Here is a 12,064-nt window from a genome sequence, read left to right as displayed (position 1 = left end):
CAAAGAGGGATTCGCACCCGGCAATCTGAGGTACAGTGGTCTCCCTCGGCTCTAGACTTTCTCTAATCACAACCGCCACCCCCCCACCCCTACCCTGGGCCTCGGCTGATGGAATGCACGGAAACCCGCGGGCACATCTCAACAAGGGCACACCCCTTCAGTGCCCAGCCAGGTTTCCATGCGCCTATAAGGTCCGCAGCGCCCCTGAATAAGGTCGTATACTAGGGGCCTTATTAACCACGGACCGTGCGTTGCATAACATCAGCCAAGGCCCAGGCTCTGGGGTCATGACCATCCGGGAACGGAAAAGGACGGGGATCGGGCGCGACCGCTTGCAAACATCGGGTGCGCGCCCCCAAAACGATATGATCCTCCTTCCGCCATATCTGCCCCTCTCACTTACCGTGGGAATCAGGCCGCCCTCACCAACAGGAACGCAATCTCCCCCCCTAACCTCCGAACCTATTAAAAAACCGTCACGAGCAGGCGCAAGGACTGGCTCCCCTCCCGACGGGCTACCCCCAACGCCCGCCTTAACCCTCCCACCCCTTAAAAAAGCCCTATCTAAAAACCCCCACAGGCTCTTTTTTTTCGCATGCCACCTCTGTGGGTCCCAAGACCCGTCATTGAGGCCGGCCCTTGATAATGCAGGGCCATTCCTGCGGCGGGGCCCCTGGCAGGCGCAAGAGTTCCAAGGCAGAATATCGCATAAATAAATAAGTTAAAAGCATACACAGGAGAGAGCAGACGACGTGAAGTAGCAAAGTAATGTCTGGGGTGGCAAGGTGTAATGCCAAGTCCGGGTGGATACCCATCTGCCCAATGTCTTCAGATGGTGGCTGGCTTAAAGCTGATACAAGATGGTATAAGTCGCAGATGCAGTCTGGTAGTAAAATGATCGTGGTTCTGCGAAAAGCTCAGTCCTAAAATCCGTCCTAATAGGGGTGGTATTCATCTCCCCCGTTCGTGGCGTCACCGGTATTTCCAGAGTGGATGTTTCCTCATAAGATGTTGCAAAGTAGGGCCCCAATATCCATTCGGTCTCCAATCACCTTCCCGAACAGTCCCAAAAATGACCATCAGCCAGCCATATAAGATGCAAGGTGACAAATGCAGCTGGCCCATGGTTGCAGATGAAAATGCACTCCCAGTCCGAGAAGAAGCAGGCCCCGCTAGGCCTAACCAGGCCAAACTGGGCCGGGACACCTCCGGTGGGGGCCACAAGAGGGATCTATCACAGCCCTTCACCCTAGGCCCTAGAGCCTAGGCCCCTCCGCCACGTCCAAAGGGGGTCAGGGGAAATCAAGAAGAGCTGGAGAGCCCAGAAGACATCCAAAGACGCCAGATGCCAGAAAAGTGATGAAACGATGAAACGGGGGGGGAAACCCAGCTGCGGCTTCCCCAACCACCAAATCCAAGCCGCAGCCTCGTCCGTAGCCCAGAGGCCGCCATCCGCGGCTCGCCCATCCCCGGCCTCGTTCCCGGCAGCCGGGGGTCCAAAGAGGCTCCCAGACCTCTCCCCCGGCTGCCCGAGAGATGACATACCGGATCTGGGGCGAAACCGCTTGGCAGGCCCTCTGGGTACCGGCGTCCTTCCTCCAGGCCTCGCTGTTTCCTTCCTCCAGGCCTCGCTGTTTCCTTCCTCCAGGCCTCCAGGCCTCCAGGCCTCGCTGTTTCCTTCCTCGGCTCCCGCCCGGCCGAATGATAAAATGGCCGCCGTTCGCAGCCCCGCCCTTCCCGGCTTCGGTCCCGGCAGCCGTGGGTCCAAGGAGGTCTCAAGACCCCTCTCACGGCTGCTCAGGTGGTGCTACACCTAACCGGGGGGCGCAGGCTGCTCGGCAGACCGCCTGGGCGTCGCCATCCCCCACTTCACCAAGTCATCGTCCTCCCGATCTCCCGGTTATGCAGCCATCTTGCGCATGCGCAGAGCCTGTATCTGCGCATGCGCAAGATGGAACACAAAGTTTCCTGGGTATTTTAGAAACAGAAGTTTAGACGGAGAGAATGCTTTAAAATGAAAAGCAACTATTGAAGATTTAATTCTAATTAAAATCAGTACATAAAACGTATTGACAAAAAGTCAGAGGCATTGTGGACGGAGGTCAACTAAGGCAAGAAATGTTGAATTGCAGGCTCATTCTGCCACCTTGTCTTTATAAATTTTATAAACTTACCCCTCTTTCTCCTCTTCCCCAAAGTGGATTAGATACTAGTACAAATAAAATATAAGGATTACAAATATATTAGCACAGCCTGTATTTCAAATTAAATTTCATAATTTGTCTAGATACATTTTCATACATTTCTTCTTAATTAGTTAATATACTAATCAAACAATTTCTTAATTTATTCCACAGCTTTGTCTTCATAACGTTAAATTGACTGATTCATGCCCATTTAATATTAGATTGTTACATACTTAGTGGAACATCTGTTCCCTGAATCTGAAATGATACAGAAAACAATAACTGTACTAAATATAAATACTTCTCTTTATGGCTAATTTAATGCATTAATAGATCAAGTAATCACTTATATATGGTGAAGAAAATATGTGCTTATCACTGTATATATGACTTCATGAAAAAACAATAGTGATTATGTTACTGATTATAGAAATAAATATCGGTGTATACTGTATATATATGTGTGTGTATATATATGTATATATGCATATATGTTTGTATATGTATAAATACACATGCATGTCTACATCCATATCAAGTAGTACTTTATACAGTTGCATATACAGGGACTCAGTGGCTCAGTGGCTAAGACACTGAGCTTGTCGATGGAAAAGTCAGCAGTTCAGTGGTTCGAATCCTTAGTGTCACATAATGGGGTGAGTTTCCCTTACTTGTCTCAGCTTCTGCCAAGCTAGCAGTTCAAAAGCACATAAAAAAATGCAAGTAGAAAAATAGGGACCATGTTTGGTGGGAAAGTAACAGTGTTCCATGCACCATTAGCATTTAGTCATGCTGGGACATGGCCACAAAGACTTCTTCAGACAGTGCTGGCTGTTCGGCTTTGAAACGGAGATGAGCACCGCCCTGTAGAGTCGGGAACAACTAGCACATATGTGTGAGGGGAATCTTTACCTTTACCTTAAAGTTGCATGGGTGGTTGGTCTTGAGAAGGCGCTTTACTTCATAGAGAAGAGACCAGTTGCTTTGATGTTAGTAAAGGCACAATCCTTTGCTCACTGTTGTGATCATGGTAACACATCATAGGGCCGTTTTGCTTTTTTTTCCAGAAAGCAAAGCGTCTTTTCAAAGATCAACCTAGTGTTGTGACCCAGGCCCAAGTAGGTAGTAGGAAACTCAGTCTGTGAAAAAACAAACAAACTTTATTCGAACAGCTGAGAATTATTTCATTCCCAGTGTCATTCAATTCAAATTAAAACAAATTCTTCCCAATACAAATTACTCAGTCCTATCGCAAACCTAGGTCCAATTAGGCAAACTGCCAAACTGCCAAAAGGCCTTTCTTGGCAAACATTCAGAAGTCACAAAAATAAATAGAAGCAGAAGACGAAGCTACCAATGTTGTTTTCCGGCAAAGCCCAAATGCTGTTACTGGTCTGTTTTAAGCCTTATGGGAGGGGCCAATCATCTCTTGGCCCTACTCCCGAGTTGTCCTTTTTGCCTGAGCTGCTCTTGTCGTCTGGCAGCTCTTCTCATGTGTGCATTAGAAACAGGCTCCTCCTGTTCCTCTGCCTCACTACTATCAGTTTCTGGAGGCTCTGGAGTCTGTACCTCACTCCCTGATGGCCCTGGCCTCACCTCAGCCTGATCGCTGTCCGACTCCGTTGCCAGCTCCACAGGTTGCTGGTGGACCACAACACTCAGCCCTAGTGCTCCTTATAAATTGCAGGACCTGTATGTGGCAATGATTGTGTCACGCTATGTTCATATCTCTTTATCTTTTTTATTTAATATAACTATTTCTTTGTGACATGTTGTATCTGTTTTTATTTCTGGCTATTCAGGTTGAAATGAAAGATATTGGCAACATTTACAAAATCAGAATAGGCCACGATGGATCAAGTCACTATGCAGACTGGATGTTGGAAAAGGTCAGGTTCCTGGTACACTTTGCAATGTTTCTTATTCCTTGTCACCGGATGTTGGGGCTGCTAGGAATTTAGGAAGTTGATGTAGTACCGCTAGAAGACAATAGGTTAGCTATTTAAACAGATAAATAGATGTTTCTTTTTAAAGAAATGAGCAAGAGATTTTTTTTAAATAGCCCAGAATTATCGATGCAATATGAACTATTGTTCATCAAATTATATTATCATAAAGGTGCAAGCCATTTGCTGAAGTCCTGGCTCTTCCAGCTGGCTTGGAGCCACAATGGAGCAATATCACACTGGAATTGGTTAATGGATCAGAAACATCTCATCTTCCTACCTGCCCCCTTCCTCCCCATCTTTTAACTGCAATTTTATTTTTGATTGTAATTCTATTTTAATGTTTTTAAATATATTTATATTTTAATCTTTACAGCTTCTAGTGTTATAACCTGCTCAGAGTTGCTTTGAGGTTGAATGGCAAATAAATCTAATAAAGAGAGAAATAAGAAATAAGTAAATATCCACACAGGTGTGGACTTTCTAAAACAAGTTCTTGATTAAAATCTCATTTTAATAATACATTCAATATAGATTATTATCTACCTCTTAGCCTGGCAAAATAATTACAAGAAAATAGTTATTTTCTTGTAAATATATGTAAGTTGACAAATTGGGGTGCCTTAAAATAATGACTAATTTTTGATCTTCTCTAAAAGTTAGGCTGGGTCACAGAACCCTTCAGTATTAGCCATGCCAGCTGGAGTTTCCAGATACTATAATACAGTGTGTAGAGGCCCATACCTTTCCAACTTTAGTTCTAAAGAGCTTTTACCCCAGTGCAACCATGATCCCATTTTATTGTCTTTTGCTCACAAGACCAAGTAAATTGATTATTTCATTAGAATATCTGTATTTGCTCTGCAATACAGCTGTTGGAGAAGTAGAAGTAGATTGGTCTCTTGCTTAGTATCCTATGCAGAGTTGTGTTTTATTCTGTAAACTTAATTTGCAAAAAAAACTTTTAATAAGAAGTACTCTAATAGCAATAGTTGCTACTCAAGGACTTGTACTGTTAGAAATAGAACACTCAAAATGGAAGTGAAAATATTTTCAGTCCAACTCTCTTTATTTCAGAGATTCTGTTATTTTTCTATTTTGTTGATTCATTTTTCTTTAGTAGTCCAAGGTTCATAAGTATGATTTCTGGATTTGAAAGGATGACCTTCATTCAAGGAAGCACGTAACTTACTGGAACATGGGTTTTTTCCTGGCACTGTAGCTATTTTGTGTATATCAGCAAAGGGAGCTGGTCTAATAAGGACAAAGCATTAGAACATAAAGTGATCAGGTTTATTTCTGCAAAAGTCTTTTATATCAAATTGAAAATGTTCGGTGTTAAAATTCAGTTTAAAGAAATTAAATCAGGGACTGCTTTCTGAAGCTAACTGTAAGAAAGGGGTATGAATACGTTATTGGTTATCCTAAATTTTAATTTTACTTTCTTTTATAATTGTGCTGCAATTGTGGCAAAATTCAGAAGTAAAAGCCCACTGCACAGGTTTATGCAAATGTTTCCTGTACTTTCTTTGATAGGTAACATTACAACATCTGAAGTCTGGCAGAATTTGGAAGTTTCCCACAAACAAATGGCTGTCCTGGAATGAAGGCAATGGAAATACTGTGTGTGAACTTTCTGTTGCAGAAAATGGAAGAAGCCTTTATCCAAGTAATCAATCTATTTTATATCCAGGAAGTTCAACAAGCCAAGATGATAGCTGAATAATTGAAGTCCTGTTCCTTTTATATATTAATCACATATACAACACACTTTAAAAAGATGCAGCTCTTCAGTGATGAAATCATGGATCCTCTCTTTATTTTTTTAAATACCCTTTCCCTTTCCATGGTCGATCCTGCTTTTGACAAAGGAGTATAAATATGTGAAAAGAAGCACAGTGTATTGTCCTATACCAATTTAGCATTAAAAAAAGGTTTTAAAAAATCATTTTAGGCCAAAATGATTAGACTGTTGCTGGCCAAAGCTTACTAAAGTTCCCAGGCATATATCTACAGATTAGGCATTGAACCTGAACCTCCTTTTGTCTGTTTCCTCTACAACCACTGCAAGATTATATTTTATGCAAAAATCTTGCTTTCATGGAAGAGATTAGGTTGTCCTTTACCCACTTACCTGGAAGGGTGCTTAGTACTGAATGGAGAGTATAGAACTGCTATATTAGATGGAGTGAAATAATCTGGATCCTGTGGAAATGAATGGGGGAAAAGTGGTAGTTACCATGTGGGACCCCCTTTCTTCTATGACCCCCCCCCAATGTTGTGTTTAGGCACCATTTAAGAATTCCCTTTTTAATGTTGGCTTTGCCTAGCTTTTAAAGTCTGTTCTTCCCCCATGATTTGTTCCTTGCTTTTAATGGATTTTTTACATTCTGTTTTTAATTCCATTTTTTTCTCTTGGTCTATATCATATTTGATTGCATTATAAGCCACTTTTGTATTTTTAAAAAAATAACAAGAAATAGGGGGATGAGCTTTGTTTGAAGGGGAAAACCCCCCACATTTTTTCCCTCCTTAGAACTAACATGCTTTGCTTCTTTATTTTATTTTATTTTATTTATTTATTTATTTATTTATTTATTTATTTATTTATTTATTTAGTCACAACAGTATATATAAGCATAAGCATGAAAGTAACTATATAATATATAAGCATATATATAAGCATAAGTATGTAATAACTATATTAATTGGATATAATGAAAGGAAACAATAGGACAGGAACGGTAGGCACATTTGTGCTCTTATGCACAAACTTCTTCAATGCTTCTTCTACAAGCAGTGTGTTCCTTTCCTAATGCAAAGTCATTTTGATGTTTTCCTTTTGATACCTCCTCTGGTAGTTCCAACAGTTTGAAAAGTCTTTTTCACATTTATGTCCCTTTCAATCAGATAGCAAAAGCACCAAGAGAGGTTCCTGCACATACTCCAGTATCTCTTCTGGCTAATGCAACTCAGGAAGGGAAGTTGTACCCCCTCTACTCCACAGTTAATCAAGTGTGTAGGAAGTGAACTGCCTTAGCAAAGTCAGTTATGACTACTTCAACACAAGAATTTGGCACAAGCCATGGTTATGTCCTTCTATATGTCCCAATATGGTGAAGATGCCAATTTTTGGTGCATAAAAATGGTGTCATTTGTGTGATGAAACCATGACACATGTGATATCATTCTTCCCCTTTGACTCCATCCAGTTTGTATGTCTCTAATTTCAAATAACAATCATAAGTCTTTATGTTAAACAAATACTGAATTTGACAGTAAATCTAACACAGAAATTTGTTTGTATTTTTATATATATATTAAGTCATTGATCTATTTTGAGCTATGATTCTCTTTCCCTAGTTGTGAGTTATCAGGTTTATGTATCTACTGGGCATCTGGAACACGCTGAAACCACTTCTTCCATTTATCTGTGCATATATGGAGAAAGAGGAGATTCTGGTTTGAGATTTCTTGCTAAATCAGACCAACCTATAAAATTTCAGAGAGGAATGGTAAGTATGCTTAAATAATACATTCATAATACATAAACTATTTATCTATAAGTTAATTATAGAGAAACTAAATGTGACTTTAATGCAGAACATTACATCAATTTTGAAGGAAATGGAATCAAACTTCAGACTTTAAGTCACCATTCAATTTACCTATATCTTGTTACATCTTATAATATATTCCGTTCTGTACAATATCCATATCCAAATCTATTTATGTCTAAATATCCTGTTTTCATAATGAAAAATTATGCCTCCCTCCCAACTACCACTATGAATAATAAAAAAAACATGATTCTAAAAATATATGAAAGAAAAGAAATGTTACAGCAATAAGAAAGGAAGGAAACATGCAAAAATCTTTGGGCAAGGCTTTCAGTTTTAGATGCTTAAATGCAGGCATGTGGATTATGGAAATGTGATGAATATGAGATAGCCATACTTTTGACATTAGAATAAATAGGGTTGATTACTTGGCTATTGGCTACATTCTTCTTGTGGTGTTAAAGTCTATTGCAAAATATTACGTACAGAGACTTATCCGAATGTGATACAGTTGGCACCAGAATTACTAAAGAACTTCTAGGATAGTATCCATAGTTCAAAAGGTTTGTAGAATAATGCTACTGTGACAATTTAGCATTGTGGTGTACCATTTGATGCCGTTTCTGATGGCCTTGGTCCTTCTTTTTCTGTCATTCCTAATACTTATAGTAAAATATTACATTCTTATCAGTGTATGATTTTGGTTCTAGCAAGAGTTCTAAATAGCTACTTGTCAGTAAGTACAATGTTTTGTCCCACTTGCAATAACTATTATATTGCTCATTATTAATCATCATTACTGTTCTACCTTATGTGTATTATATAAATTGCAACATTTCAAGAAGCCAGATGTGAAAGGGTATTGTCCATACTAGCTAGAAGCTAGAATGCTTGAACTTCAGTTATTTTAATACATTTATCTTGAACTTCCTTGACCAGAAATTTTGATGGTTTGATTATAATCGGGGAACAACAATAGAATAGAATAGAATTTTTTATTGGCCAAATGTGATTGGACACACAAGGAATTTGTCTTGGTGCATATGCTCTCAGTGTACATAAAAGAAAAGATACCTTCATCAAGGTACAACACTTAATGATGGTCATAGGGTAAAAATTTAACACTTAATGATACACTTAATGATAGTCAGAGGCTACAAATAAGCAATCAGGAATAGTTGAGGATAAGTAAACTAATTGAGAAGAGATCTATAAATATAAAGAAGTAGGAAAGATAGATTTTCTAAACACTATTTCAACACTGAGCTTATGGTAATCATTGTTTATTATTGTCTGAATTAATGTCTCTTCTAGATTGACATGTTTGAAATACAAGCTGTGTCACTTGGAAATCTACAGAAATTGCTGCTGTGCTGCAAGAGTGATAACCAGTTGCAGGACTGGTACTGTGAGAAAATAATCATCAGAGAATCTGGGAAAAACTCAGAAAATATTTTCATCTGTGAAAGGTTGTATTTGATTTTAAAAGAAATTGCAGAACTATTTCTTGATTCCTAAATTGGCAATATTGTGTCTTCATGTTGCCAATTATATAATTTCCTTCATTTTTACCTCTATTTCTTGCAATGACACAAGAAATAGCATCAGCTAAACAACAACAAAAAATGTATCCAAACTTGATTTATTAGAATGACAAAATCACTGGAAAAACACTTTGCTTTCCTGTTACAGATACTGCAGTTGGGCTCAACTAATACGAATAGCAATCCACCGTTACAGAGAGAATACCCAAGTTGTACTTTCAAAACTCAAAGGAAGCTCACTCTGTTTATTTCCTCCCTCCCTCCCTTAATTCTGCCTCCCTGTGTAATTCTCTTTTTTTTTTGTTTTCCCCTGGTATCTAGTTGCAGGATTTCATAACTTTCTAGAACCTGGAAAACTGGGGTGACTCTACTGCCCAAAAGGAAAGGGTTCCCATGTCTTTAACAGTTGTCTAATAGTGGGAATATGAACAGATATAGAAAATAATTCCCTCTTTTGCTTCCTGATACCATTTTATGTTCTCATTCCAAGCCAAATTCCTACATCTGTTATATCACCCAGCGCTGATACTGTAATATAAACTTAGTTTTAATTGAGCAATAATTCCTTTATTTTAATTAGAATGGTATATAATATTCCATCTCCTATTGGTTCCCTGATTCTTTGTGTAATATTGACCAGGTGGTTCACGGTTAAGGGATTGTTTAAGGGAGCTCCATACCATATTTTCTAAATGTGTACAAGGCATCATCATAATCATAGCCTTTATTGTCATTGTACATCATGTATACAACAGAATTGGTTTAGCCTCTGTTGGTGCAATCCATAACAGAAAATACAAGACAACATGAATAGCATAGAAAATAATCCTTATACAAGTAATTGTGGGGAGAGGGAACTAGTCATACATTTCAGTATGTATGTATGTGGAATGATTGTGATTGTTTTCAGGAATACCAAAATTGGACCACACATCTCTTCCTCTTTTGTATATGTGCTTTTTAAAATTCTAATAACAAAAAGTATTCCACTTAAAGTCCAGGGATGAACAAACCTAATGGTTTCTTAATGGTCCATCAGGATTTATAAAACTTAGAAAGAAGCCTTTTTTTCAGTAGAAGGCAAGCCAATGCCTTTCGTAAGACAGCAATGACTAAGCAAGACAAATATAATTTTAGATGCAGCCAGTTTTTCAACATGAGCTTACCATCCCCTGGTAAATGAGCACCCATTTCCATTTTTCATCTCCTGCATATAGTGGAAGACCCAGTGTTTTCTCTAAAATGGAATGTGAAATCTTAGTCTTGTTTTCCACTTTCCAATCTATAGATGGACAATTTTTTTCTCACTTCAAAAACGCCTGATTTAAAAATAACTGCTTCATATTTTGAACATGTATATCTTTTGCTTTAATTTTAGTTTCATGAGGTATTTTTGTTTTAGTTCTGTTGTGAAAAGTAGTACAATATTTAGTATCTAAATAATTACGATAGTAGAGTGATACCTTTATTAAGATCAATCAAATTAACATGTGTTGACAAAGTCATTGTGTTGAGTTTTCAGTTCTCCAGAGCTATTTATCAGGAAGATTAGTACAAAAACAAACCTTGCTAATTTAGTTTCTCTTAATAAAACTTTTTAATAAACACCTTTGCTGTCTTCAATCTCTACCTTCTCTGATGTTGTTTGAACTGGTCACTTCACCTGCTACATAGTATGACCATATCTCTAAAGCAGACATAATTCTTTGTACTTCCTACTTTCTTTTGCAATAGCTCTTGACTGGTGCTGTTTCCTTCCCCTACTCTGTTCTTCCTTTTGTGAAGATGATGCCTATATGTTTTACATTATGAAAGTACATATTAAATATCTCTGCATAGGAATCTGTATTAATCTCAGGTGTATGTACCTTAAACCAGACTTTAGCAATGGTGAAGAAAACCTCCTTAAACCTCACATTATTATCATGAACTTTGGGGGGTGGGGTGCGAAATCTAATTTCTATTTGTCAACTCATGTGATTAAAACATATAATTATCCCGTTTGCAAAATTTATTATAATTTTCATTACCTTTCTTTCTTGAAATTAATACCTTACCTTCATACAATTGAATGGTTACAACATGATACTGTCAAATATTTTTTGTAGTTTTTTTAATTATCATATGTTAAAAGCTTTGCAGAACATGGAAGGATTATCATCTTGTAAGTATTCCTACTGAAAACGTAACCCCAATTAGATTGTTAGACATGGAAGCAAGTTATATTTTCTTATCTCTTCCTTCCTTCCTTCCTTCCTTCCATTCATTCTTTCTTCTTTTTTTCAGATGGCTGCCATATATGTCTCAAGGAATAATCCATTCAGAAATAGAGCTCTTTGTCCAGGGTAAATTATATAAACAGAATTTGGAGGGAGATTAAATTTCTAAATACAATCTTATTATGGGCCTAGCACTACTGAATTACTATTGAATTGGACTGTTCTGTAAATCAGTTGCATATAAGTTGGTCAATCATGAAAACCAAATACAGACATAATGATCTGGATTTGCTGAATCTGTTACTCCCTATTCTCCATACTACCATAAGGTTTCCAAATATGGAAGACCTTACAGAAAGGCCTTCAATAAGGAATTTATTTTCTGTATAATATTTGGATATTTGCAGCTATGATTAGGTATAATAAACCTATCTTACAGTGAGTTTGGGGCAGAGTACAGTGATTATAGGCTCATCTTTGTGCCATTCTGCCAATTTCATATGAAAAGGCTTCATTATTTTTGTCCTCATGATGTTTCCTTCAACTTGTCACCAGTTTACCTCATATTTAGTCCCAAATTAAGCTTGTCACATTTATAGCAATATTTCT

General features: G+C 38.3%; 1 protein-coding gene across 1 annotated transcript in view; it reads left to right on the top strand.

The window, feature by feature from the left end:
* RP1 (RP1 axonemal microtubule associated) overlaps positions 1-12,064 on the top strand; it is a 255,964-nt gene that overhangs the window by 99,881 nt on the left and 144,019 nt on the right. Inside the window, exons 19-23 of the mRNA XM_058177836.1 lie at positions 3,989-4,075; positions 5,669-5,801; positions 7,496-7,647; positions 9,007-9,161; positions 11,523-11,581. Coding sequence (XP_058033819.1) covers positions 3,989-4,075; positions 5,669-5,801; positions 7,496-7,647; positions 9,007-9,161; positions 11,523-11,581 — 586 coding nt within the window. The remainder of the gene's footprint in view (positions 1-3,988; positions 4,076-5,668; positions 5,802-7,495; positions 7,648-9,006; positions 9,162-11,522; positions 11,582-12,064) is intronic.

This window comes from Ahaetulla prasina, chromosome 3 (genome assembly GCF_028640845.1).
Source record: "Ahaetulla prasina isolate Xishuangbanna chromosome 3, ASM2864084v1, whole genome shotgun sequence".
Classification (NCBI taxonomy): Eukaryota; Metazoa; Chordata; class Lepidosauria; order Squamata; family Colubridae; genus Ahaetulla; species Ahaetulla prasina.
This window is presented reverse-complemented; position numbering and strand designations above follow the sequence as displayed.